At 40.2% G+C, this 27,540-nt stretch overlaps 2 protein-coding genes and 1 long non-coding RNA gene across 5 annotated transcripts in view; 2 read left to right on the forward strand and 1 right to left on the reverse strand.

The window, feature by feature from the left end:
• Positions 1-1,043: 1,043 nt before the first annotated feature.
• Positions 1,044-3,531, forward strand: LOC144520381 (uncharacterized). The gene is made up of 3 exons (XR_013502206.1): positions 1,044-1,144; positions 1,227-1,267; positions 2,863-3,531. It is a non-coding gene; the product is annotated as an uncharacterized LOC144520381 (long non-coding RNA).
• Positions 3,532-8,590: 5,059 nt separating this feature from the next.
• Positions 8,591-14,464, forward strand: LOC144521353 (uncharacterized). Of its 3 annotated transcripts, XM_078255899.1 has the most exons (6): positions 8,591-8,788; positions 9,400-9,700; positions 9,876-10,220; positions 10,586-10,726; positions 11,121-11,219; positions 11,741-14,464. In XM_078255899.1, exons 2-6 carry the CDS (start codon positions 9,661-9,663, stop codon positions 11,743-11,745), a joined length of 630 nt encoding a protein of 209 aa, XP_078112025.1. In that variant the 5' UTR covers positions 8,591-8,788; positions 9,400-9,660; the 3' UTR covers positions 11,746-14,464. The 3 variants fall into 3 exon arrangements, with proteins under 3 accessions (XP_078112025.1, XP_078112026.1, XP_078112023.1); XM_078255897.1 differs by lacking the exon at positions 9,400-9,700 and having other exon boundaries at positions 8,597-8,788; XM_078255900.1 differs by lacking the exons at positions 9,400-9,700; positions 11,741-14,464 and having other exon boundaries at positions 8,596-8,788; positions 11,078-11,145.
• A 2,699-nt stretch (positions 14,465-17,163) lies between these two features.
• The window catches only part of cables2b (Cdk5 and Abl enzyme substrate 2b), a 45,132-nt gene continuing 34,755 nt past the window's right edge, over positions 17,164-27,540 (reverse strand). The window contains exons 6-10 of the mRNA XM_078255902.1: positions 27,521-27,540; positions 25,410-25,516; positions 25,147-25,266; positions 23,579-23,663; positions 17,164-22,700 (exon numbers count right to left, since the gene is read on the reverse strand). The exon at positions 27,521-27,540 is cut by the window's right edge and continues 78 nt beyond it. Coding sequence (XP_078112028.1) covers positions 22,551-22,700; positions 23,579-23,663; positions 25,147-25,266; positions 25,410-25,516; positions 27,521-27,540 — 482 coding nt within the window. The 3' untranslated portion in view covers positions 17,164-22,550. The remainder of the gene's footprint in view (positions 22,701-23,578; positions 23,664-25,146; positions 25,267-25,409; positions 25,517-27,520) is intronic.

The following is a 27,540-nucleotide window of genomic DNA, read 5'->3' on the forward strand; positions in this document are numbered from 1 at the left end:
GAGGCCTCGGGGGAGACCCAGGACTAGGTGGAGGGATTATATCTCTAACCTGGCCTGGGAACGCCTCGGGATCCCCCAGTCGGAGCTGGTTAATGTGGCCCGGGAAAGGGAAGTTTGGGGTCCCCTGCTGGAGCTGCTACCCCCGCGACCCGACCCCGGATAAGCGGATGAAGACGGATGGATGGATGGATGGATGAATTGAATAGTCTAACAGTTGTATTTAGAGCTGCATATTTTCATCATTGTGAACTCTGATAAATGCTCCTTTAACAGTTGATGTGTAAAATATGTGATGAACTCAGACGGTCCCACACTGCAGCTGATTGGAATCTTGTTGCACCAAACCCATTGATGACCTTCTGCATTTAGCTGTGTGATTAAAACACATGGATGTTAGCACAGAGTTCTCTGCAGGGAGCATCTGATCATCACCACTTCTTTGGATCTCTACAATCACTATCTGACTGTTTCATTGTGTTTTTTAATGTTTCACAGCTCCAACCTCTCCTCTCAGACCTTCTTCACCATCAGTCCCATCAGACTCCACACTGATGACATGGAGTGAGTGTTAAGGGGGGCTGGGGAGAAGGGGTTAACAGTAGCACGTTTTAAATTAGAAATGAGTCAAGTTATTGGTTGCATTTGAAGCAGGAAGTATTACATCCAATCACAGTAATGATGTTAATGCATGAATCAGACAATACACAGGCAATTTAGCAATATCCCTGCAGTTGGGGTCTTGACCAGTCTTGAAATAAAATCCAGAGTGCCCTTAACCGAGAGATACAAAACCAAGTAAGAATGCTGTCGATTCCAAAACGAGACCGAGACCTTTAAAAAGGGTCTCTGGACCGGTCTTGGTCTTGAGTACTACAGCACTGGAGTGGAGTTTATATTGTTAATGCATCAGTGTTGTTGCCATGGTGATGTTTACCAGACAGCGTTAATAATACTTGTTGCAGCCGCCTTGGTGTCCATGCAGCTCTTTTGATTTACTGTTGGTCTCTCTCTCTCTCTCTCTCTCTCTCTCTCTCTCCTCTCCCCCTGGTTTTGGGTGTGTGTGTCCCTGTGGTGGTGGTGGTGCTGCTGCTGCTGGCTGCTGTTCTGCTGTTCTTCTACAAAAAGAGGACTAAGCACTCTGATGGTGAGTTATCTTTCAGTATTATCTGCACCGTTTTAATAATTACTCATTCAAAACATAGAGAAATACTTTGTCTTTTCCTCAGGTTCAAACAAGAGAGAAAACACAGACATCAGCAGGACTGAGGTGATTTCTTTATCTCATCTATCTTTGTTAACTCTCACTGTTAGCTTTTAATATGGCTGCTGAAGCACTGTGAGAAGGAAAGGAAACACAACAGTTGAATCGCATAGTTTGCAAAACATGTTCTGTAAAACTACAATCCCAGACGTTAAATTCAAGTATGTGGATGTGCAATACCAATAGTAATAAATAAAGTAAGTGCATGTTGTCTGAGAGGCTCAGAGTGGAAAGGCGTGAATATTTAGCATCTTAAACATTTTATTTGTGCAGTGATGCTCCACTAAAGTCTGAAATAGATACATGTTTGTTACCCTGGGGTCTCGAAACAAGTTGTGAACACCCCTTGGACATTATTATCAGTGCACAGTTGCTTTTTTAGTTTTTTTTTAATCCAGCATATCATATATATATATATATATAATAAAGCGAACATGCTGATCCATTTGGAGACATGTTTCGTTCCACCTGAATAAAACAAACAGCAGACAGACACAGTTAGAGGCTGGTAAACATAGTGGAACATGTATCCTCTAAAGAACCAATATTTTCTTCAGAAGTTTTTTAAGATGAAAACTGAGCCAAAATCAGAGTGAATATTAAACTTGCAGCTTATTCCACTGTGCTAAAAACATCCAATATGAGATATGTTTGCTCTTCACCAACAAACAGCTGTGGTCAGCTGGGTGTCACAACAGCTGTAATGAATTAATAGTAGGGCTGTCAGACGATTCATTTTTTTAATCGCACTTAATCGCTGAAGTAAGTTAGTTAATCGCATATTTCATCACATGATTAAATTCTATTATTTTGCATTTCAGAACTCTTTTTAAGTATATATTAACAATGGAAAGCCATTCTTACCAGTGGATCTTGATTGGGAATCAAATTAATGCAAAGAAAGTTACTTTATGAACTTGACTTTAAGATTTGTATGTGTTTAGTATTTATTTACTGTAAACAAAAGAAAAATGTGTGAATCTGTCATTATTGCACAATTCCTCCAAGTACCTAACTAAAAAAACCTATCCTTACCAGAGTCAATATAGTGTTTAGTAACTCCTAAATAATGTTGATTACTCACTGACGTCCAGTGATCACCGGTTAATGAGACAGCATTTGCAGCACCTTGCAGCAGTTCCAGTGTGGCTGCTTTCTCCGTGTCGTACAGGCTGTGTGTGCGTGAAACTACTGTCCCCCTCGACGGCAGTGTATAAGACGGGTTAGAACATGCCAACCGTAGCACGTCTTTAAGACCCGAGTCCTCTACGATGCTGACAGGTCTGCAGTTAGTTGTCACCCATTTCACAAGAGCTGTAGTAATTTTTTGGGATTTGGTTTCATCCACAGGTCGGCAAGTAGCACTCTCCAAAATAGTGCTTTGCCTGAGTGGGTAGCATGCTAGTGGGTAGCATCGACCTGAGTCACGTTAATTAGCTCGTAGGTGGTAGCTCAAGCTTGACGTGCTAATGTGTTTAATGTTGACAACTTCTGCTTTCACATCACACAATTACATATCCAGACGTGGTGCCACAGTATTTGAGATGTGTGGTTAAATTGATGTTTCTGTTTGTTTTTTTTTATTGTATTTTTGTGTTCAGATTGAACACATCTGTGTGAACTGCCCTCCACTCTCCACCCGTGCAGACTCCACCTACCAGAGACTGGACCCAGCCTCCAGGGATCCGGACCACATCTACTCTACTCTCTCTTAGATACAACACCAATGATGATGTCAGCAAGAGTTTCTGCTGAATGCACAGCGAAGCCTGGCTGCTCCTCATGGCAATGAAGGATTTTATTACCAACCAGAAGCGTTTCTAGGACTTGAGGAGGTTCGGGGCTTAGCCTGGACCCATTTAAATAAACTTAATGCAATGCAAAACAGCGATTGGCTTGGCCAACTTCTTAATAGCCAGTGTTTGTTGATTTTAGCTGGCCAGTTTGTAGATTTTTGTTAGATGGCACCAACACTTGGCCTAATCAGAACTGGCCTGGCAACCCAAAGGCCAAGGTTTTGTTTCCAGATCAAATCACTTATGATCTAGGGGGTCTGAACATTTTGAGCGTTAAACATTCATTTAATTAATTTTATTACCAACGGTTTGACCACAAGAAACAAGACCTGAGAATAAGTGTGGTTGAAAACGTTAGTAATAAAATCACTGGAGCTTAGTGTCTTGTCTTCACTATCTGGATGTATTACTGTGCAGGTTGATGTGGAAAAAAAGCCTTCATACTGTAATCCACTAATGTAAAATAAAATAAATTAACACAATGAAATAATAGATGTATGAATGAATGATTTGGGAGTTGCTCAATGGCTTCATCTGGTGGTGATACAGCGGGACTGAATTACATAGAGTTAAAGCTGTAGTGCGTAACTATTTTATAATAATGAACGTCCGTTACATCCAAGCCATTGCCAAATGAGTTTATACAAAGCTAATTAAGACTATCAGCTCCACAAAACTCTCTCTGTATTTCTCAGTATGGCTGTGTTTAATAAATCCTCCGTGTCCTCCTTGGCTACTAGCAACTGTGTGGAGGAGGGGTGGAGGTGGTGCGCGATCATGGAAGGCTCGTATCATGCGCCGACAGTTTTGTTGTCATTACTTAGAATTCCTCATGGGGGAGACAAAACTACGCTCTATAGCTTTAAAGGCCCTGAACAGATACACAAGTGTTTTGAGTTAAGCTGTCTGATCAGACCTCTTCCCAGGGCCACGTTCAGCCCCGACAAAACGTAACAACTTGTTTTTTTTTTAAACTGAAAAGGGGATGCGTTGAACACCCTGTTGTGTGCTCAAGCGCTGTGCCTTATTATTACCACGAGTTTACAGACACGTCTCTGCTGATTGGGTCTCACCTGTGACACAGCCACTAAACTAGAGACACACCCAACAAACGAGAGAAAACATATTTCAAAGCAGTTGCACACCGTTTCATAAAGGTGCACACCATTCTGAGGAAACATGTCGTTCAACCGCCGTTTTGAGATTAAACGTACCCCAGGACTGTGTGGGTGTGTTGAGACTGATTGATTGACATCTTCCTGAGTCTCCTGTTAGCTCTGTTGGACCTGTTAGGGCGGGACAAATGACAGCTTTACCACTCTTATTGGTAGAAAAGATTTATGAACTAATAAACTCCCATCAAAGCCCAACTTCAACCTGATCAGAGATGAATCAGCCAGAAGAACTGAAATCACCTGCCTTCAGATATCTTGTTTTGTCCCAGCAACAGTCCGAAACCTCCAAAAATTCAGTTTAATCTCATTTATGACAAACACAACCATAAAATCCTCACATTTTAGAAGCTGGAACCAAACATTTGGTATTTTTCCTTTTACCAAAACCATCAGTGGATTAGTTGCAGATACATTTTCTGTCGACTAATCAATTAACAACTTACTGTTGTAACTGTAGTAGTAACTGTTTCCTTCTGCTGCAAAGTTGAACTGAGTGACTGTAGATAAAGACAGATGATGAAGAAACATAAAAAAAGACAGAATGATAGAACCACTGCGGAGGAAGGTCTTGCTAGTCCACACAGCACAGACGGAGCCCCGGTGCTGCTGGAAAATAGCCTCTGGAAGGAACTTGTTTTGGTGGAACATGTGTACGTTCAAAAGTTGTTTTAGTCGTGAAACAGAAAACTCAGATTGGACAGATAGTCTAGCTAGCTGTCTGGATTTACCCTGCAGAGATCTGAGGAGCAGTTAAACATAGTCCTCATAAATCCACCAGAGTTCAGAACGCCAACACAAAGAAAGAGGAAGGTAACGAAAATCCGGTCGAAAAAAGGACATACTGCAGAATTTCAGGCGGCAATGGGGCAATCCCGGAAGTGGAAGGTGGTGGATATAGACTAAAGACTGACACTGACGTTCATGTTGGAGGATCTGATGGTTTAATGCTGTTTCTCTTTCTTCTTCACTGGTAAACCAGGAACTGTTCACTTCTCTAAATGATGGAGTCCTCCTCCAAACACATCACACTCCCCTCTACTCTCCTCCCTTCTTTAGTAAGAACCAGAGCTTTGAGAACGACCAAGAGTGGTTGAAAACGTTAGTAATAAAATCACTGGAGCTTAGTGTCTTGTCTTCACTATGTGATTTAGACCAATAGTTATTACTCTTCAGTGTAGTGCGGGTCTTGGCGTGGCCATACTATGATTCGTAATGAGCAGGCAGGTACAGTAGTGAGTTGTCGTCTATGGAAAAAGATGGATAAAGCAAAAAAGCTGTCGGGGGCTAAAAATAGAAAGAGGAGGGGGGAAATGGAGACAGCATGTCAAGGGATGGACAGCAGTTAAATAAGTGGATGGTGAAAGGCAACAGGTAGGATTTAAAGTGTGACGTCTGTGCTTGGAGGCTTGCAAATATTCATGTTAACAGACGAGCTAGCGTTTGCTAACACTGGGAATGTAGCAGCCAAATGGGGGTTTACGGCTAGCTTAGAATATGCAAAACCGAGGTTGCTGAGCTGAAAACTGGAAAATATAAGGTAGCATGTACAATAGATGACAATAATCTGGAAAACATAAATAATGCAATAACTCTGGTACTATGGAATCATGCATAGATTTTATTTTACCATTAGCTGTCAGATATATACAGGCTATAGTTCCATCTGTTGGGTGACAAGGAAGCTGTAATGTGGCTCTCCATATTTGTACTTTTTAAAATCCAAAATGTTAATGTAATTTCAACAGCAGCACAACCTTACTGCATAATAGTTGTCTTATCTGATGCCATCACTAGGCTGATTTAAGAATTGAATTTAGGCTGCTATATTTAACAGTGAGTTCATTTCATTCAGGTGTGAGGATGGTGGATCAGGAAAGACAGGAGAAGGCAACAGGTAGGGCTAACATTAGGTGGAAGCGTAGGGGAGCCACTTGATACCAACGATTCATTTCATGATATTATTAATATGGAAAAACTAATATGGAAAATCAATTACATAATGTTTGTTTGACAATATGTCTTAGTGGAGAAGAACACAGGCAAGGAGTGAATGAGACAGACATGAGGTCGGCGTTGGCATCACTTCTAGTCCAGGGGTGTCAAACTCAACTTCACTAATGGCCACACTGGAAAAGGAGAATCGCATCAAGGGCCAGACATGTAGAGTTTGTTTTCATGCTTTTATTTAGAAAAAGTCAAATATCTTTGACTGTATTATTCCATGTCTCATATAGTCTTCTCACTTACAGTTTGGTCCACATAAAGCCCTAAAAAAGGCAGCAAATAGTTCCTGTGTGTTTTTGGTCAATGGCTCCACCAGGTGGTGATGCAGCAGTACTCACAGATATCAGCACTCAATTATATCCTGATACATTATTAACCTCAAGTCAGACTGAAATTGAAACATGTTTTTTCTTGGAAATCAGTACGCATGTCTTCGGTGTTTTCACCATGTTGAACTTATTTGGTCGAAACTATTATAAAGAGTGTTATTTAAAGCTGCAACTTAATGATTAGTTTTATTATTGATTTTAAATGTAATATTTATTTTCACAATTAATTGCTTAAATGTTTTGTCTATAAAATATCAGAGATTAGTGATAGATGTCTGTTATATTTTCCCACAGCCCAACATGATGCCTTCAGATGTCTTGTTTTGTCTAACCAACAGCCCAAAACCCCAACATATTCAGTTTAATCTCAGTTATGACAAACAAAACCATAACATCGTCCCATTAGAGAAGGTGGAACCAGCAAACAGTTTGCATTTAATACTTAAAAAATGAGCAAAACCATCAGAGCATTATGCAAATAGTTAATTGAGATGAATATACAAATTTCAGTTCATGTAAAGGTCAAATGAAGAGCAATAAAAAACCATATAGGGAACCATATAACAACATAAAGAGAGTAAATGACAATAATCAGACACCAGGATGTAAACAAAAATAAATAAAAGCAGAAGCTAAGGAATCTAAATAAGATGAAGAATTCAGACAGTCGCAAGAAGACTGCAGATAAAAACTAAAGATGAAATAAGAGATAACAGAGCAGACAATGTATTGTTGTTAAGATGACTCTATAAACAGACTGAAGACTAAATACAGTTCCAAAATCTACTGCTATCATCTCACAACTTTATTAGAATTGTCAATGCTTCTTATTGAGTTGTATTTTATTGGTTAGTGTTTTCAGATGAAATGTGGGAAGAAATGACTGAACCATTTCTACAGACAGGAAGAACTTTTAATAGTTCATCCTCTTGTTATGCTTTAAAGTATGAATATGTTACATGAATTATATTTTTCTTGAATACAAAATAATTTTGAAAGAAAAAGACACATCAACACATCAGCCTGTGCTGCGTTAAACATTTTTTCTTTTATTCTACTGCATCAGTCTGCCTTAATCTGTTCAGAAAATACAAAAACTCATTCAAGATCAACTATTATGCTTTTCCATATTTCCTGTCATATCTATAATGTCATGAATATTGATTTAAAAGAATGAGGTAAACGTATTTCAGAGAAATCCCCGTGAGCTAAAATGTTCAGATTTCCAGGTAGGCAGGACTGCAGTGTCTTTTCATTAATGAAAAAAGACAAAATGGCAAAACGTATTAAAGTGCCCATATTATGAAAAAAACACTTTTTCTGGGATTTGGGGTGTTCTTTTGTGTCTCTGGTGCTTCCACACGCATACCAACTTTGAAAAAAACCCAGCCATGCTGTTCTGAGTGAGATACGGTTTCTGAATGTGTCCTGCCTTCAGTCTCTGGGTGAGCTGTTCAAAATCAGCACGGCTTGTGATGTCACAAGCCGAAACGAGCTGGCTAACCGCAACCGTTAGCTACCTCGTTCTCAATAGCAAAGCACTGCTACAACACACACAAGTTCATCATAATCTACTGAAGAACTACTTACATGTGCACCCTCATTTAGAAGTCTCCCAGCTAATCCTGCCTCGTAACTGACTGAAGTTGGAGAAACAGCCTTTCTTTTACTGTCTATGGAGCTAGCTAGCTGACATGATCTACATCTGAGCTACTGAGCATGTGTGAGTGCAATCAAAGATAGTACAGAAGAAGAAGAAGAAGAAAAGAGGTCTCACTCTGTAGCTAAAACAGAGACCAGGTGAAAAGAGGATCTGCAGCAGTGAGAGAGAGCTGTGCAGTACAACAAAAATATGGTGTTTTTTGAAAATTAAACCATATAAACCTATTCTGGTACAACCTTAAAATACAATTATGAACCTGAAAATGAGCATAATATGGGCACTTTAAAAAATATGGACATTTTTTTTACTATAAATCGAGGAATCTCTGTGCGTTTTAGCAGTGTAGACAGAAACATGACATTAATGCCTCTTTCAGTTCCAACCAGGAACCAGAAACACTCAAAGAAGGGAGGAGAGTAGAGAGTGATCATTTATCATTTATAATTTAGAGAAGTGAACAGTTCCTGGTTTACCAGTGAAGAAGAAAGAGAGGCAGCGTTAAACCATCAGATCCTCCAACATGAACGTCTGTCAGTCTCTGATCTGCTTCTTCTTCCTCGGTGAGTAAACTCAGCTTCTGGTTCTATCATTCTGTCTCTTTTTACTGCGTTCTGTTTCTTTATCTTCTTTCTTTATCTACAGTCGCTCAGTTCAACTTTGCAGCAGAAGGGAAACAGTTTCTCATGAGTGGACTCTGTCACAACACATCTGTTGTTAACCCAAACAACAACTGTGGTTAAACAGGAAGTGATGAGTGGTGACAGTCATACTTACACCTTTTACTCTGAATAACAGTAGAAATACAGCGTGAATAAATTGAGTATTATCATCAAAATGTACTTAAGGTACCAAAAGTGAAAGTTCTCACTATGCACTATGGCCCATTTCAGAATAATGCAGATTATAATATTATAATTATTTATGCATTCATGTGTTTTTCACTTTAATATCACAGCTGGTAAAGGTGGAGCTCATTTTAAATACTTTACATACTGTTGGGTATTAGTTAACTTTTTATTGATTATTAATCTAATTCACTTTGGACCTGTGCCTGTTGTTCTGCTGTACTTGTTTTCTGAGCAACCCAATGCCCTGCAGTTATTAATGTTGTATTATAACTGTAACAGAGGAAATAGTTCTGCTGCTTCCCCCTGACTACAGTTTGTTGTAGCTTCACATCACAGGAAACTACAGATCTAAACCTGGAGAGGTTCACAGAGAGAGAGGAAGGGAGGAAAGAGGAAGGAATGCGATCAACTCACCAGTACAGACTCTGACTTTATGTTTTCTTTTAATAATGAGATGAGATGACACTCATTGATTTTCTGTGAGGCTCAACAAACTTGTAACCCATCCCAACACTTTGGTTTAAAAAGAAATTGATCACAAAAAAGGAAACTACCTAATAAACTACTTCATTTTAAATGAATGAATGTCATCTTACAGAGGAGAAACACAGAGAAACCTGGAAGGTACAGCTAAACAGTCTAACAGCATTTTCAAAACTACAGTCTTCTTTTTAATTCTTTTTATTATTTTGACATTGCATGTAGACATTTTATTCTATTATAATGTTTCAATGTGTTTCATTATTGTTGACTGAATCACTTCATCGCTTTTTGAGTTTTTTTTATTCTTGGTCGACAGCAATGCAGGATGGAAACATTGGTCTCATCAATGCAGAAATCATCAAGAGTACAGGAACTGAAGGAGGAAACATCACAGTTAGATGCTCCTTCACTTTCTCTGGAAAGAGGAGAATCTTCTGTAAGAATAAATGTAAAGATGGAGACATTCTCATTGACACAGAAGAGGACACAGCTCAGAGAGGCAGATACAGCATCGAACATAAAAATTCAATGTTTTCTGAGACAGTTCTGTATGTGAGCATCAGAAACCTGACTCAGTCTGACTCAGGACGGTACAGATGTGGTTTAGACAGATCTTTATTCCCATCATCATACCAGGAGATTGAGATCCAAGTTACAGATGGTGAGTTTCTACTGAGAGTCATGTTATTAACTGTTCACTGACAGCTGCTGATGTTTCAAATAACTCAACATGTTTAGTCTAACAGTTGTATTTAGAGCTGCATATTTTCATCATTGTGAACTCTGATAAATGCTCCTTTAACAGTTGATGTGTAAAATATGTGATGAACTCAGACGGTCCCACACTGCAGCTGATTGGAATCTTGTTGCACCAAACCCATTGATGACCTTCTGCATTTAGCTGTGTGATTAAAACACATGGATGTTAGCACAGAGTTCTCTGCAGGGAGCATCTGATCATCACCACTTCTTTGGATCTCTACAATCACTATCTGACTGTTTCATTGTGTTTTTAATGTTTCACAGCTCCAACCTCTCCTCTCAGACCTTCTTCACCATCAGTCCCATCAGACTCCACACTGATGACATCACAGAGTTTAAGCTCCACACCTTCATCAGCCTCCCCTGAAGCCAGCGAGCAGCCTCCACAGAAACACACAGCTCCAGGTACATTTAGTTTATGTAGCCTAATAATACTTGTTGCACCCGCCGTGGTGTCCACAGCTCTTTTTTATTTATTGTCTGAGTTTTGTCTCTTTTCTTAATTCTAATGAAGCTACCCTGAGGAAGATGGTTGTATATTTAGAGTTGATAATCAGTTGTATGTGCAGGCTGCAAAGTGCATCTATAAAAACACAATTTATTGTTGGTTTGGACATCAGGGCTCCTGTTGCTGATGTTGTTCTGCGAGTGTGTATGTCGGGGGCGCTGTGCAGCGAGGCAGCTGTACCGTTGGGAACATCCATGTCTGGAGATGTTCTTTAATTAACAGTAGTAACGTATACCATCATATTCCAGAGAAGTGTAAAACCAACGTGTTCTTCTGCTGAAACAACCACAGAGCTGGTGCTGTATGTGCGTCTCCCTCTGGTCGTCTTGGTCATCGTATTATCAGCGGCTGCTCTGATTTTCTGCAGGAAGAGGGCCAGGAAACCCAACGGTGAGACTACAGGAAACACACACACACACACACACACACACACACACACACACATAACAGATGCACCTGAACATGTAAAACTCATAGAAACTCCAAAACAGGAAACAGTAGCTTCAGACTTTAACTTGACTGGGTAAGAACTTCATTGTACAGCAGAGGAAATATTTTCACAGTGGCAGAATACAGAGAAGATTGTAGTCACGTTCTTTAAATGTGGTTTTAAGCTATCTTTATGTTTCTGAATAGCGTGCCGCCTTCTTAAGAAACAGGAACCTGGTCAGTTTGAGATAACTTCTTGTGCTACAAACTTGTGAGGAGGAAGTCCTCACACTGAATGTGTGAACAGAGACAAATACAGATATTCAGTTCTATAAAAAAAATAGAATTAGAAAAAATAGATTTGGAGCTAAAACCCTGAAGCATGAAGCAGCACACGCTGAAATGATGCTGACGTGACGAACAAGGTGAGTTAACATTAAAAAAAAAGCGTAAGTGCTGAACTTTTCTTTGTTTCCTTGCAGACTGAAGAGGACTCGAGGAAACTAACTACTGGGAGGTGGATTTGTTTTTGTTGCTCCTCTAAGTGTAAAAAGTGTTCGATGTTTAAATGGAAGTAAAGAAAAAAAATAAACTCGCTTGGGCCCTGTCACACTTTGCAGTGTTCCTCTGAGGGCTATTCTCAGCACGCCATAACGCTCATCAGCTCCTTCTACCTCTGCACACCATCACAAACACACACAGGAACTCCCACACACCCAGCTCATGCATTCAATCGCTTTGTCTATGTTGCCCTTTTTTTCTCTCCCCAATCTCTCCCAAGTGATTGAACAAACGATTACAGATTGCTGTCTTTAGCCGGGAGGAGCAAAGGGAGAGCTATGCAGCATTACTTTTCGGCATTGGCAGTTTAAACAGTATAGGGTCTTCATCTTTTAAAAAATACTTTTTGTAAATATTTTCATCCACTCACCTCCAAGCAGCTGTTGGCAGTGTAGTACGATGTCAGAAACAATACAGCTTTATTATCAGTCTACACTGAAATTCACTTTGCGTTCCCGAGCAGCTGCTCTGGAAAAAAAAGAAAAGAAAGGTACACACATAAGTTAAACAATTACACATATAGCACAAAAGATGAAGAAATATCAACAGCCATGACAAGGAAACACGATTTTGGTTTAGCAACAGTACAGGTCACTGGAAATAGGCTGACAGACTTCACATGACAAAATAAATGATATTGTCCTCGCATTGCCAGACCTTCCTCCACAGTGCTGCAGAGGATCAGATAGTCTAGCTAGCTGTCTGGATTCACCCTGCAGAGATCTGAGGAGCAGATAACCACAGTCCTCAGAAATCCAGCTGTGTTTTTTTTTTTGCTCCTGTCACATTATTACTCACTGTGAGCTCATTTCTCACTCTTTCTGCAAGTTTAGCATCACAAAGTAACAAGCACAACCATGGCCAGAAGTAGGAATATCTCCTAAATGCCTTTGAGCAGTATAACAGTTATAAGTTAAGTTATAAGTTATAATGGCATAAACAAAACAAAAATGAAAAACGTAAAAGTTATGTATTTGATCATTTATTTACAAAAATAGAAAAAAAAACTATTGAATCAGATAATAACCCATTTCCCTAAGGGAACACATGTATATACAATACAAGAAGAAAAAAAATGAGTTACTTTTAAAAAAAGGTAACACCAGTGGTGGAATGTAACAGCTTTAGTTACTAGTTTTGCATTGGGTACGTGGTTTTTTTGGCCTAACTTTGTAGGTTTTTTTAATGGCAGCGCTGTCAACGAGGCACATTCAGGGACCGTCGGAAGTTTGATAATCCTACGAACAATTCGTTTTTTTTTTCAACCCATTCTCACTCTGAACTCGTAAAATACGGACAGTTTTTGGACAGTGGCTGTCAGCGTCTGAAGCGACAAAAAAAGCGCCCTTCAGCGTGTTTTTAGAACGTACCAGAGAGAGCAGCAGCTACATGGGGTTTAGCGAGTACTATGTATGGGGGAAATTCCGCGTAGGGAGGTTGGTCGTTATTGCCTCGTGTCACGGAAGCCGCTTTCTTCTTTAACCATCCCGTTATTCCCTCGAGTCACGGAAAAGTAAGCCCACCCACGAGCATTTCCTTAACGTAACGGCGTCAAAAGGGACGCCAATAGTCCCGACTAAGCGTTATATAACGCTAAAGGAGACTTTTAGCGTCAATAACGATAAAGGTACCTGACCAAGCACCCATATTTTACGAGATGGGAGTGAGAATGTGTTGTTTTTTTCAGGGTCTTTCTAGGGTAAAGTGGTTTTTCTTTGGCATTCTTTTAAACAAAACATGCTTTTTCTAACCAGCCAGAGGGTTTGGGGGTTAGGAGGGTTAAAATGCCAGAAATCATATTTACACACATGAACTTCCTGTGACGCCGCCTCGACTGCTCGAAAAACAAATGACTCTAACTGAAATGGAACTTAAAATGTATAGTATGTCATCAACAATTTCAGAAACATTTCATAATATAGTATGTCATAAAATATAATAGTTTTGTATGTTTATGTAAAAAATGCCATAGTATGTCATAAACAATCAGATAGTATGTCATAGATATATGGTAGTTAATTACACATTTGTTGAATACTTGATTCTGATTGGTCAATTACAGCGTTCTGAATAACAGACTGTTGCCATGGATGCAGTTCTGATAACCATTTTTAAAATTAATACAGTTATTATTAAATTCATATCTCGTATCACATTATTGATTTCTTTGGTAAAAAAAAACGAGATCATGTAGAGCGAGCGGGTCATTTTTGTGAATTAAAACAAAATGAAATGAAAAATCTTTGCAATTGCAATATTAATGACCCGCTCGCTCTACAGTATCCCTTACAAAGTATGTCATAAAAAGTGTCAAAGTATAGTATGTAAAAATTGAACATGTTTTGAAGTATTCCCTTTTGTATTTTCACATTTTTTATTGTAAATGTTTCTATTTTCTATTATGTCTCATGATGTTTGCACTGTTTATTGTCATGCACCAAAGAAGACAAAAACCTTCCTGGTTGTGGTACAGTGTGTCATAAACGATGTCTAAAAACAGTCCATAATACAGCATGTCATACTAAGTTTTACTGTATAGTATGTCAGAAGAAAATGTCATAGCATAGTATGTAAAACCTATGTATATTATTACTGAGTTTTATGTTTCATAATTTCTATTATAAATTTCTATTATCTATCTGGACCTTTGCACTGTTTATTGTTATGCACCAAATTCTTTGTACTGTAGGTGTGAACCTACTTGGCAATAAAAACCTTTCTGATCAAAAAGTCATAGTATAGTATGTCATAAAAGGTCTAAATATTCATAGAGTAGCATGTCATTAAAAAGTCATCAAAGTAATCGTATAGTATTTCATGAAATGTACAAAAATGTCATAATAAAGTGCTATATAGTATAACAGTCCACCGTTTCCTAGCAGCAGCTGCTGTCTCGTAGTAAAGACTCCGACTCAAACATCTTTTTGAAGTGAAAGAAAACCACAGTAAACAGTCATTTCAATCTTTTATTGAAAATAAACTTGACATGAATCAAACATTGGCAGTTTAAACAGTATATGGTCTTTATCTTTTACAAAATATATAATATAAATATTCCCATCTCCTCCAGTTGTGTGTTGATACCAAACTGTCCTGCAGCGTGACTGGCGACACTAAACAGCAGCTGTTGGCAGTGTAGTCGGGCGGGGCAATAAATGGATATTGTATCCACATCCATATATGAGGCTAGATATCTTCTCAGATTTTGGATATCGTAATATTGTGATATGACAAGTGTTGTCTTATCATGCTTTTACAGGCTGCATTACAGTGAAGTGATGTATTTTTCTGAACTTACCAGACTGTTCTAGTATTTGCCTTTAACACTTAGTCATTGTATCCACATTACTGATGATTATTTATCTAAAATCTCATTGTGTTAATATTTTGTGAAAGCACCAATAGTCAACCCTACAATATCGATATCCATGTATTTCAGGGGTGTCAAACTCATTTTTAGCTCATGGGCCACATTCCCCTAATCTGATCTCAAGTGGGCCAGACCAGTAAACCACTCCAGAAAGATCAGAAACTTTATCTGCCGCAGAGTTAGCCTGGCTCCGCCCTCCTACTTACTTCCGCTCAATTTTCATTTCCCTTCAGTACTCCGTCTGGGTTTGCGGTATATTCTTGGGTTTTCTCCGGTCAAATATTTGTCGGTCCAATCAGCGAACAGAGGGAGCGGCTGAGAACGACGACGTTGAGGACGTGCGCTAGAAAGATGCGAGCGAAGCCATACGGTCCGTTGTGGCAGCAACGCTGCCGAATATCCAGAAGATAAAGCCCGAGCAAGAACAATCTTTGCTGAGTTGTGTTGGTGGCCGTGATGTTGTGGCCCTCCTCCCCACGGGGTTCGGGAAAAGTTTGATTTTCCAGCTCGCTCTGTTAGTGGTGAAGGAGTTGGCTAAGGCTAACGCTAGCGATGCTAATGCTAAATATAAGCCGATAGTTGTTGTCGTCCTCCCCTCTTGTTGCACATGCGCATGACATACGTCACGACCAAACGTTAGCGATTGGCTATGGCAGATCCAGAGTGGCTCTGGGCAGATCCAATAGTTTTAAACTTCAACAGAGTACCCGCCTTCAAGGAAGTTAACACTTGTCAATGGAGAGAGACCAGACTCTCTGTACAAATGAAATGGACCAGAGTCTGGAAGGACCAGGCTACCACAGAGTGTCTTGTCAGCTTGATGTTGGCAAACGCAAGTCGCTTCTGCCTCAACGGCGTTCTAAGGCCATTGTAGGAAATAAAATAATGTTACGGACTTAGGAGAGAGTGGTAATATTCTGAGAAAAAAACTCAGAATTTAAAAGATTTAAGCTGTAAATTTACAGAAAAAGGACTTGTATATTCTCTGAGATTTAAGTGGTGAATTTGGGAATTGGAATAAATTACTTACTCTGCAATTTTCACATATTGCCAAGTCATCCAGTGGGCCTGATTGGAGCCTTTGGCGGGCCGTATGTTTGACACCCCTGATGTATTTGGTCAAAAATATCGTGAAATTAGATTTTCTCCATATTACCCAGCCCTACAGTGTAGTCAGTACAAATCACTGCAAACAGGCTGATAGATTTCACATTACAAAATATATGTGCTACTCTTGTCAGAAGTTAATGTCCCTACCCGCTATTGTTATCATCTTTATCACTGCGTGTGGCAACAGCAGCTGAACCCAAAACAACAGAAATCATATTTACACACACACATCAACTTCCTGTGAAGCCTGCTGCGCCGCTCGCCCACACTGGCCAAAAGAAAAAAAACATATAAACATCGAATTGACATAACTTAGAATGAACTATAACTTAAAATGTAAAAACCAATTACAAATGGAAGACAAACGCTCGGTTCAAAATTCCCTTTGACAACCTTATAGTGCTAAAAGAAGAATAAAATGATAATGACTCGATACAAAAACTAAACACGTGAGTTTTAAATAACGGAGGTGGAAATCAATGCTGTGGCACATTTCAGGTAAACACACCGAGGAGGATGACAGAATAAAAGCTGCATAGAATAAATATCACAGATCTCTAATGTAGAGAAGAAAACTTTGGACCATCGTGTGCTGTTTTTACTCTCAATCAATCAATCAATCAATCAATCAATCAATCAGTCTTATTGCAACATGAAGTTATTTAGTAAAAGTGCTTCTTTTACCATCTTTCATATCTCATCAATTTCTGCTTTTTTCTTACCAAACATTTACTTTTTCCACAAAGATAATTTAAATACGCCTCTGCTCTGGAGTGTCTCAGTGCAAACTGTGCAGCGCTGGGTTCTTCTTCACTACCTTAATTAGAGCAGGAGAGTAAACTGACACCCAAACTCCCAAAACACAAGTGCCAAAACTATTTTTTTTAATTATATTTATATATATTAGAACCATTTTCTTTTCCCATCTTTCAGGCAGCCGCTGGTTTGTTTACCGGTACAGATTTACAAAAAACAACTAGCAGACTTTTGAAACTTGCCTGTAATGCATCACAGTGTACAGTGTCTACATGTGGGCTGCAGCCAGGTAGCATTTCTATTATCTGGCAATCTGCAGTCAATTCATCATTTTATCAGAAGAGTTAACGGTAAACATGCCCGTTTTAATTTCCCTGTATTCAAATTGCTTGTTTTATTTAACCATCTGTCTAAAGATATTCAAATCCTAAAACCAGCAAACATTAAAGAACCCCTATTATGCTTCTCCCCCCCCCCCCATCTTTTAGTGAGTTTAGTGTATGTAATAGATGTATAAAGAATAAAAGAAACGCATTTCACTCCAAATGGAGCTTCCTCTCCCCCAGACAGCACTTCTTCTCTGCCTGAAAACGCCTCGCCCACATTCCTGTTTGAAATTCCTCAGTTAGTGATGTCACTGATGGAGAAAGCCAGCCCAGTTTTTTATATGTGTTGCCCATAGGTGCTGCCTGAGCAAGCACAGCCCGCCCAGTGACTTGTTTGAATTTGGTTGACCAATCACAACAGAGTGGGCCAGCAGACCAATCGGAGCAGAGCAGAGCTTTTCAGGAAGGCGGGGCCAAGAGCTCGGACAGAGTGTTTAAGGCAGAGGAGATGCAGCAATGGGCAGTATGAGAAACATTATATGTTTTTTGAACATCAAGTCATGTAAACCTATTCTAGCGGACCCCAAGAGTACAAATATGACGCTGAAAAGGAGCATAATAGGGGCTCTTTAAATGATCAACGGATCAGTTAGTTCATTCAGAAGGCTAACTTAACGGTCCCTCCATCTTTCCCTCTGAGCGCTGTGTATCTACTTGGATGCAGATGATTGGCCCAGTCAGAGGCTCAGAATACATTTAGTTTGAAATAACCATACTCCACAGAACACCATCAGCTCTCCTGCTCCAACACTACAGTTGAGATGAACCCAGACTCAAAAATACAACAGAGTCCCTTTAACACGCCAGAGAAAATAACATCAGTGGAAGAACGATGTGAAACCTCAAGATGAAGAAGATTTGAAATCCAAAACATTGTTTTCAACTCAATGATGTGGTGTGAAGATGCATCACCAGCTCTGACAGTTTAAAGCACGATTCTTCATCTGGAGGATTATTAACAATAAATACATTTCAGTGACATGGCCATTTTTTTTTTTTTTATATACAATAACATACTTCACACATTTACCGTAGAAAAATATTCTAACCATAGTTACTTAGTGATAAAATAAAGACTGTGAAGAAAAAAGGCAAAGTGCAAAAACAACAGAGGCCCTACATGGTTGTGCCGTCATCTCATGTAACCAATGGTAACCACTTTTAAAAGAAAATACCCACTTTGTCTTTTGGGTAAAGGAGATAAAATGTTCATCACGGTGTCCTGACAGCAGTTTTTCTGCTGCAACATGGAGGAAAAACAGGCACAAACATCCTGTCCGAGGCCTCCGTTTGGTTAAATATGTGTCCCTTTATGATACAGTGAAAACAGAATAAATAATATTTGAGTGAAAAGTAGTTTTTCACAAACAGAAAGCTCTTTTTGGTAGTTGATGTTGCTCCACAGTGCAGACAGAATGAGGACGTCTGAAGTCCCAAACATCCCAGAATAATCTCCGTGGTTAGGCCTGTTGTACCGTGTGGGAGCTGGTGTGTCCGTGTCAGGGCTTTTCAGTCTGTTTTTACAGCTGCCATTGTTTTTTGTTTTTTTTATCCTGAATTAAATTAATTATGAATCCGTCATTTCTTTTCTCAATGAATTGATTTTTTGGCCTGTAAAAAAAAAAAAAAAAGTGAAATCACAATTTCTCACTACCCAAGTTAGCATATTCAAATTGCTTATTTTGTCCAATCAGCAGAACAAAGAAAAGCATCAAATGTTCACATTTGAGCAGCTGGAATCAGTGAATTTAAGCAAATTATTAGAATACGTGCCGATTCATTTTCCATCAATCGACTAATCAACTACTTGTTTCAGTTCTCCTACAAGGAACTTCCCTAAAGTTTCACCCTGAACGTGAAGCAAATCATCGTGCCTCTGCTGCGGCGTGACATCAGCCGAGATTTAACATCGTATCAAAATGATTCCCAGCTCTTTGGAACATTAAAAAAAAGAAACCCCTTTAACCTTGGGCAAAAGAAGGCAGCCACATTTTAAATGGGACACAGTGTTTATGTGATCTCAAATAAGCAAACAGGATGGGGAAACTAATTTCCCAGGATGCCACAGTGATATGAAGACAGAAGGAGCTGCAGTAGAGACAATGGCTGAATCTCACTTCCCTGATTTGATATCTCCTCGCTCCTCGGCTGAACCGGAAGTGGTTCTGGCCCTCTTTCGTATGGGCCGTCTCAAAGCTGTTATTCCTGCCCCGAGGATGGAGGAAGGATCTCTGAGGAGCCATTATCAAGGATGGAGGAAGGATCTCTGAGGAGCTATCTCTGGAGGAGCTATTTTCGAGGATGGAGGAAGGATCTCTGAGGAGCTATTATCGAGGATGGAGGAAGGATCTCTGAGGAGCTATGAGCGAGGATGGAGGAAGGATCTCTGAGGAGCGATTATCGAGGATGGAGGAAGGATCTCTGAGGAGCTATGAGCGAGGATACACAAGAGCAGCCTTCCTGGAAGCTGTGTAGAAAATTGTGAGAAATTTTCGGCACACTTCAGAAGAAAAGGACGTCTCATTCCTCTAAAACACATTTCCTCTCTCCTCGCAGGATTTTCCCATGCTTCCTCGGTGGGACGCACTATAAGACGCAAGGAAGGGAAGCAAGCGAGGTGAGATTCAGCCAAGCAGCTATCGCTGCAGTAGAGACCATGATTACAGGGATGGTTTTATCTGTACTACTTGGTTCCATCACAGCATTTTCTCTCCAAAAGGGACGCACTGCTTCTCTGTGGCCACCAGAGGGAGCAGCAGTCTGCTGATCCTTCACACCAACCCAGCAGGAAGAGGGAGGAAACAGGAGAGCAAGACAAGAGGTCAAAATACAGAAGACAGGTGAAGATAAAGTTGCCTGTTTGAGTCCCTGGATCCAAGGACAGGCAGAATAGGAACTCCTACTTTCCAGGTGCCCTTAGTGAAGGCACTTCAACATCTAAATGTGTTTCACGGTAAAGTAGAGCTTATGTGAAACGGGGAACCTCCCCCTCGATAAATTAAAATACGATCAGAGCAATGAAGAAGAGACTGGGTGGGAGTGTAACCCTACTTTCCACCGGCTTGTCTGCGCTGCATTCCGGAGGCGTCGCGTGCCCCCGCGAGCGACCACAGCCATTCAAGGCAATGCTTGATAATCCACCAGCTGCACGTCCTAGAAGCGTGCGTGAAGTGGCTCCCCGCTCCAGTCCACTAAAGATACGCGGCAGGTCTGTTTTCCCGCGCCCAACAGGCCGTTTGGACAGCCAGGCAGGAAGTGAAACAGCGAGACTATCCAGTCATTTTACCAAAAGATACCCCCCCCCAATATCGTATACGTCTCCTCTACAACAGACAACAAGAGTTTCATCTGGAATAGACATAAGACATCACAGATCCTTTTTATAACACCAGAAAAGAGATGGTATGGAGTTTAACTGCTGAGTGCTTGGAGTGGAAGGTAGATACTAGCTTAATAGACACAGGATTGTTCTCTGAAGTACTTCCAGAGACAATCAAATCTGAGAGTCGGGCAGCAAGACACTCCCGGTATGGCACAGACATGCCCAGTGGAGAATCGGGGTAAACGTTTTCAAAGAACAAGCAGAAGCCTGAAAAAACAGTCATGCTGATAATTCAGAGGGATGGAAGGATGGAACATCAGGACTGCACACTGACAAGTGTCCAGGTCATTAATGGGAGTCAGAGTCCAAACAAGAGTCTGACCTGTGACTGTGAAACCAGTCCAGCTAGGGTACATATGGAAGGAAGTACAGGAAATGGTGGTCACCACAGTGATGGATCAATTCCCTCCCACAGCCTGAATGTATCAACTTCAATTTAACGCGAGTTTCTACAAAAACACGAGGATGTTGGCAATATATCTGCTACAGTTGCTGAAAAAAACCTCAGTACTATCGATTTAAGATGCTTTTAAATGCACGAAAACGATTGTCAAATGCACAAAGCTTTGTATTTTGGGACTGTCAGTACATTTAAATGAAAATAAATCGTCACTATCACAGTCTCAGTGGTCCACAGTGCAGACAGAACAATCCAAACTTGACACACTGAAAATAAGGAGACCTAAGCACACAGAGGTCTAGAGAGAATCTCATCAGATTAAAGTCAATTTTGGAAACCCTTTGGCAGCAATTCCATTGGGAGTTTGAAAAGTTCTTTGAAAATGGCACTTTTGGTTAGATTTTGTTTAAATTTCTCCACTGATTTAAAACCAAAAATGAGAAGCAAGGGTATTACATTCTTTTTTGAAGCATTAGGTTTAATCCTGCCTAATGTCGGTCTCCTTTTAGTGCTTTTCCAGTCTTTTATTTCTATTGGTCAGTCCGACTCAGGAAGTTTGGATTTTAGTTTCTACAAGCCTTGTAAAACAGTTAATTGACAGATCTGTTCTCTGAGGACATGATTTACTGTTCGGTCTTTGATTTGTAAGTACACTCTAATCTTAATGTTGTCATTGTTGAATCAACAATCCTGCATGTACAGTACATACTGGAGGTCACTCTTTGTCTGCAAAGCTGTGAGGATTAAAAGTTGAACGGGGTACCGGTGCAGTGGTTAAACCTGACGAGTTTTTATTTTTAGCCAATAGTTACTCACATTCTCAACTGCAGAGATTTTAGAAAGGACGACTCAAAACTGATAAACAGAGCTTTGCAAAACGCTCTACGTAAACTCAAATTGAACTGAAATGCCCTAAATCTGTCGCACAAGTTTCAAGCAGCAGTCCTCAGAGAGCCGTGCTCAGCAGAGTCTCCGTTTCTAAAATCTCGGCAAACGAGCCAGTGAGGGGAAACTTTACATCCTGTAAATGTGGTGGTAGATTTGGCCTTCAGTGATTCCTGTGGCGCTGCTGAGCCAGGCACCATGCAGTCACAGTGTGTTGTCACTTTGGTGTTTGGGGGCGCAGAGAGGCCGATGTTGCTCTCTGCGCTGCCGTGCCGTTGAGCCAGGCACTAGCGTCACAGTGTGGATGGGCTATGTGTGTGCACTGTGAGCAGAGAGGAGGAGGATTCCTCGGTGCCTCAGGGCCTCTGAGCCAGGCACCCAGAGGACCCGTCCAACCGCCGTAGTGTGGATTTGCAGGGAGAGGAGGGGAGCGGGCTTGGCGCTAGGACTGCTGCTGCTGCTGCACCAGCTTCCTGTAATGTGGCATGACTTTGCTCTCGGGGAGGTAGAGCGCCATCTCCAGGGCGACCAGGATGGTGAACTCAAACGATATCAGCTCCCTCCTGCTGATCCTGAAACGCTCCTCCAGCTTCTGCAGAGACACAGCACAAACCAAAGCATGACAGGCAGCCATGATTAGCATAGTTGTCAACTATTGAATTTATCGGCAACTATTTTTGATTATCGATTAATTGCTTTGAATCATTTAAAAGGGGGGGCTTGTTAAATGTGAAATTTTTTCTGGTTTCTCCAAGTCACAGAGGAGTTGTGGACAAAACAAGACATTTGAGGCTTTGGGAAACACTGATCCACGTTTATCACCATTTTCTGACATTTTACAGACAACTAATCCGTTCATCCAGAAAATAATGGACAGATTAATCGACGATGAAAATGATCGTTAGTTGCAGCCCTACTTTCTTTTTTTATTGGCCTATAAATTGATGGATTTTGTACTGTTGATGCTAAAGTCAAGCACTCAGAAAGGTGCATCACTTTACAAACACATCATGTTTTCAGATCAAGTGTATATATAGTGAAACTACGTAACTACGCTCAGTTATTTATTCAACATTCAGGTACATTAAATATAAGAATCAGATAGGACTTGGTACCAGCAGATACTGAATATGAAAAAGGGGACTCAGATTGGGATGAGGGCCAAAGAAACTTGATCGGGACATCTTTAGTTTTGTGTTTTTTTTTTGTTTTTTATATGCTTATAACTGTATGTTAGTTACTACAGCTTTCACAACTGTTGATGCACGGAGCAGCCATGCTGGATATTTAGCTCGGGGTACTCGGTGGTTGTCCGAGTTCCGAGCTCGGAAATCCGAGGTCAGGGGGGCGCGTTTCCGACTTTGACCTCGGAAAATCCGAGTTCCGAGTACAAATGGAACGCACTACAACCACCAGGATCCTACTGTGGGTGGGTGTGTGCGTGCGTGCGTGTGTGTTAGAGTGACTTACATCAATGAAGTGTTTGACTTCCTGTTTCTTCAGGTCACTGCTGATCTTAGCAGCCAGTAGGATGCAGGCAGCGGACACCAACTTCCTGTAAAGCAACAACAGTGACAGGAGCTCACACGACATGATGATCCCTGATGGACCGGGAACCGGTCCGATTCACGGGTTTGTACCTCAACAACTATTTAGAATCCATATCGTTAAACATTATTAACAGATAAAGTATAGCTCCACGTCTACGTTCAGAACAAAAGCGCCTCTTTTAGATTAAACTGTCCATCTTCTGACAACTTTCCCCTTTTGTTTTGCACTGCATATACCCAGCTGTGTATGTGCAGCTAACTGATAGCATCTAAAAGCTAGCTAGTTCTGCTTAAACAACGTCCAAAGTATGGAGCCATAGGAGTGCCATAAAAAAAAAAAATGTAAAAGAATAAGAAATATGTATGAGTTATTTATTTATTTTTATATAATGTCATTTATTTGTATCCCTTTATTTTTCATTATTCTTTTCCCTATTGCTTTTGCTTTTTCCTGAAGGGCCAAGCTTGTTGACAGAACTGTATAAATGAATGTAGTACCAAACAATAACAATACGAAGGAATGAATTCAGTATTTGAAGGCAGCTCAGTGTTAACAGTGTTGCTACAGGCTTATTAGTTAACAATAATCTATATCTGGTCTTGGATAAATCATACAAACGGTAATAGTGACAGACAGACTGTGTTTTTTTTGTATCACCTTCATGACATTAGCTAAAGATAAACCCAAAATGGAGCCACTCCTACACCACACACTGTGGACTCAACCAGCAGCATTCTGGGAAATCCACCGTTTTAATGTTCATTTAACAACCAGAGCTCGTTTCATGTTCCCAAAATCTGAAAAATGACCAGTTGTAAATCACAGGGAAACTGTCAATGTTTATAAAGAAGGTTACTAAAAAACAAAAACATCATGGAATCACTGTGTTCTACTGTATGGAACCACTGCAGAGAAATGCAGTACATCTGTGCTGCAGCATCGGAAAGACTTCAGTCTTTGACCACTCAGATTGCACTCCAGGGACTAGTTGTGGTAAGAAGTTTTTTAGTTTTAAGGTTTCAGACATCACCTAAACTGTCAAATAATGTCCGTATTCAGTGTGGACAAGCATTCAGGTTATGAGGTTTGGTATGAAGATAAAATAAAAAAATAAAACATGCTGCCAACCGCACAACTTTGGGTTCAACATCAAGATCTCCAATTTTCTAGGGAGGTCCCGGGACACGTATGCATGTATTTAAAAAAAGCGACAAGAACTTCGGAAAAAATTGTCCAAAAAACCCTTGAAAATGGAGACAACAACTCTGAAAAAATGCCCCAAAAAAACGTTGAAAGAAGCAGCAAAAACACTGAAAAGGAACAAAAACGTCAGAAAAGCCCAGTTTTGATTTATTTGGTTAAACTATGCCTATGCATGCTGCATATCTATTGTGTGGAAGAACAATATGAAGTGTACCTACTGTGCTATCAAGCGTTAGAGACTCCGTGCAGCTGTTGTATCGAATGAGGACCAGAGGTTAAAGTACCTGTTCTGTTTATTCAGTCGACCCTGCAGCACCAACTTCTCAAAGTAGACAAACGCCATCGCGATGGTGACGGGCTGCATGCCGCAATCCTCCCCGACTACTCTCATCTCTCTCTTCAGACTGTTAGACAAAGAGAGACACCGAGACAAACACAGTGATGAATATGATACAATTCTTTACAGTAGTTTTAGCAAAGTGCACGCAGTCTTACTCTATATAACAACACATCAAGTGGATTCTTTTTGTCATTTGAAAAACTTTACCTGCGTATCTTGCTGAGGGTGAGTTTAATGTGGGGATACTTCTCCTTAAACGTCTCGTTCATGTCTTTCTTCAGATCAGACGGCTTGACGTATTCTATTACTGTCGTCTGGAGGATAAAAGATCAAAAAAGGGGGAAGAGGTAGTAAAAGGGAAAGAAAATGGAGAAAAACGGAACAATAGAAAAGGAGTGGAGTAAGAGAAGAACTCATGAAGAGGAAAGATTTGTAGTCATGTGGAAGTGAAAGTAAGCAGAAACATTTAAAAGTCAAACTACGGTCCCTGAATGTGAGTGAACCTTGTGATGAAGTAAAAACTACGGAGTCTTTACATTTCTCACTCTGAGCGCACCCTGCCAACAGGGTCATGTCTATACACTAAGAAATAAACAACCGTTAAAAAACAGAAAAAGGTTCTGGCAGCTTATTACCCGGACTTTTCCCCGTTATTACAAAACAGCAATTTTGGGTGTACCTACAGTTAAAATACAGAAAATGTTCTGTTAGGCCTGTATACAATTCTCTCATACATAGCTGCTCAGTTAGTAAAAAACGTCATTAAAAAGTGTCACGAAGGTCGAAAAAGAGCGACAAAAACATTGGAGAGAAAAAAGCCCAAAATGTGAAAAAAGTGTCAAACGTAGACTTCTTCAACCTCCGTGATGGACAGAAGTTGTCGAAGAACAAATTATGCAATTTGAAATGTAAAAAGCAAACATACAACTGTGAATCACGTTCTATGGACAGTTTGTTAAAATATACAGACGTACAACTGTTAATACACAGATACTTTTTAGAGTGTACATGTTAGGTATCTGTGTTTTATATTGGTATTTTATAACATTTCGTCATGTATTGATACTATACAGTTCATAACCTGGAGGAACAGTGAGCTAGCAGTATCGGTTAGCTATAATATATATATATATATAAATAAAATAATCGCCACAAGCTAGAAATGCTGGACCACGAGCCTCTTGTCCATGAAGACATTTCCCTGCACTGTGATATGATTGGCAGATGTACTGTAGTTCGGTAGAAAGAAAATAGTTCCAACATGAAACTGCTCACAAACAGATCTGTGGATTATCCTAAATAACCGGGTCATGACTTCTGGAAAGAGACATTGCCGTTGAGTCTTTCAAAATGCACTTTTTGGCACTTTGAGCACCACAAGCCGAGTGCCATCTGGTTCCATTATAGAACAAGAGAGGCAGACATCTCTACAGTACAGGCCGGTATCTCCAACACTGGGCAACTCACACCACAACTATCTAGACTGATAAATGGCACCACAGGTAATAGGGAAAATAAGTATCTTTCATTTTGGGGTGAGCTGTCACTTTAAAGTATAAGTTCACATTTTTAAAGTCTGTTTTAAACAAAAAGCGAGCTGAGCTTTAGGTCATAGATTATTTTCAGACTCCTGTATTGTGAACCAGGCTTTAGTTGATGTTAGTTCAGTGTAGAATCATGTACATGAACATCTTTAAAACCCAGAAAAACACTTGTAAGGCCTCCGTGTGTACAAGTGGTAAACACGAGTTTAAGTGCCTATTCAATGGTGTTGTTCATAGTGTGTAGGGGTTAAGGAAAGGTGATGTTGGAGTAGGTGGTGAGATCACACTGTGTAATGCTAACGCGCATGCACGCACGCACGCAGTGACGATCAGTGACAAAGCAGCCCAACTCAGCAGTAATCTCCTCTGATGGATTAAACAGTAATGATACGCGTGTGTGTCTCCATAGTTTTTAATTCTCAGTGGAGGAATAAAAGCTGCTGGCTATAGGATCATTATGTTGATGACGTAAGAGGTGTGTGTGTGTGTGTGTGTGTGTGTGTGTGTGTGTGTGTGTGTGTGTGTGTGTGTGTCTTTCCCAGTAGTGATTATTCTCTTCTCAGAGGTCTATAATCCTCAATCCCGCTTTCTCTTCTACACTTCTGTCATCTGTTCTTGGTTTCCTCTCTGTCGGTCTGTCCTTCACTTTTTCATTCTGCTCCTTGAACATTTGTGTAATTTTGCTCTTAATCAATGTTGTAATTTTTGCACGCAACAATAGAATTAGGATGAAGCTTATGAAGAGGATTTCTTTTAATGCGAGTGTCTTCTCACCATGTAGGAGGCGAAGATCA

This window comes from Sander vitreus, chromosome 7, assembly GCF_031162955.1.
Source record: "Sander vitreus isolate 19-12246 chromosome 7, sanVit1, whole genome shotgun sequence".
Classification (NCBI taxonomy): domain Eukaryota; kingdom Metazoa; phylum Chordata; class Actinopteri; order Perciformes; family Percidae; genus Sander; species Sander vitreus.

Bases quoted from the DNA above. Each gene is read 5' to 3' on its own strand.
- LOC144521353 (XM_078255899.1), top strand. From the start codon at position 9,661: ATGTCATCTTACAGAGGAGAAACACAGAGAAACCTGGAAG. The intron at 9,701-9,875 runs GTACAGCTAAAC...CTTGGTCGACAG, and splicing joins AACACAGAGAAACCTGGAAG to CAATGCAGGATGGAAACATT. The intron at 10,221-10,585 runs GTGAGTTTCTAC...AATGTTTCACAG, and splicing joins TGAGATCCAAGTTACAGATG to CTCCAACCTCTCCTCTCAGA.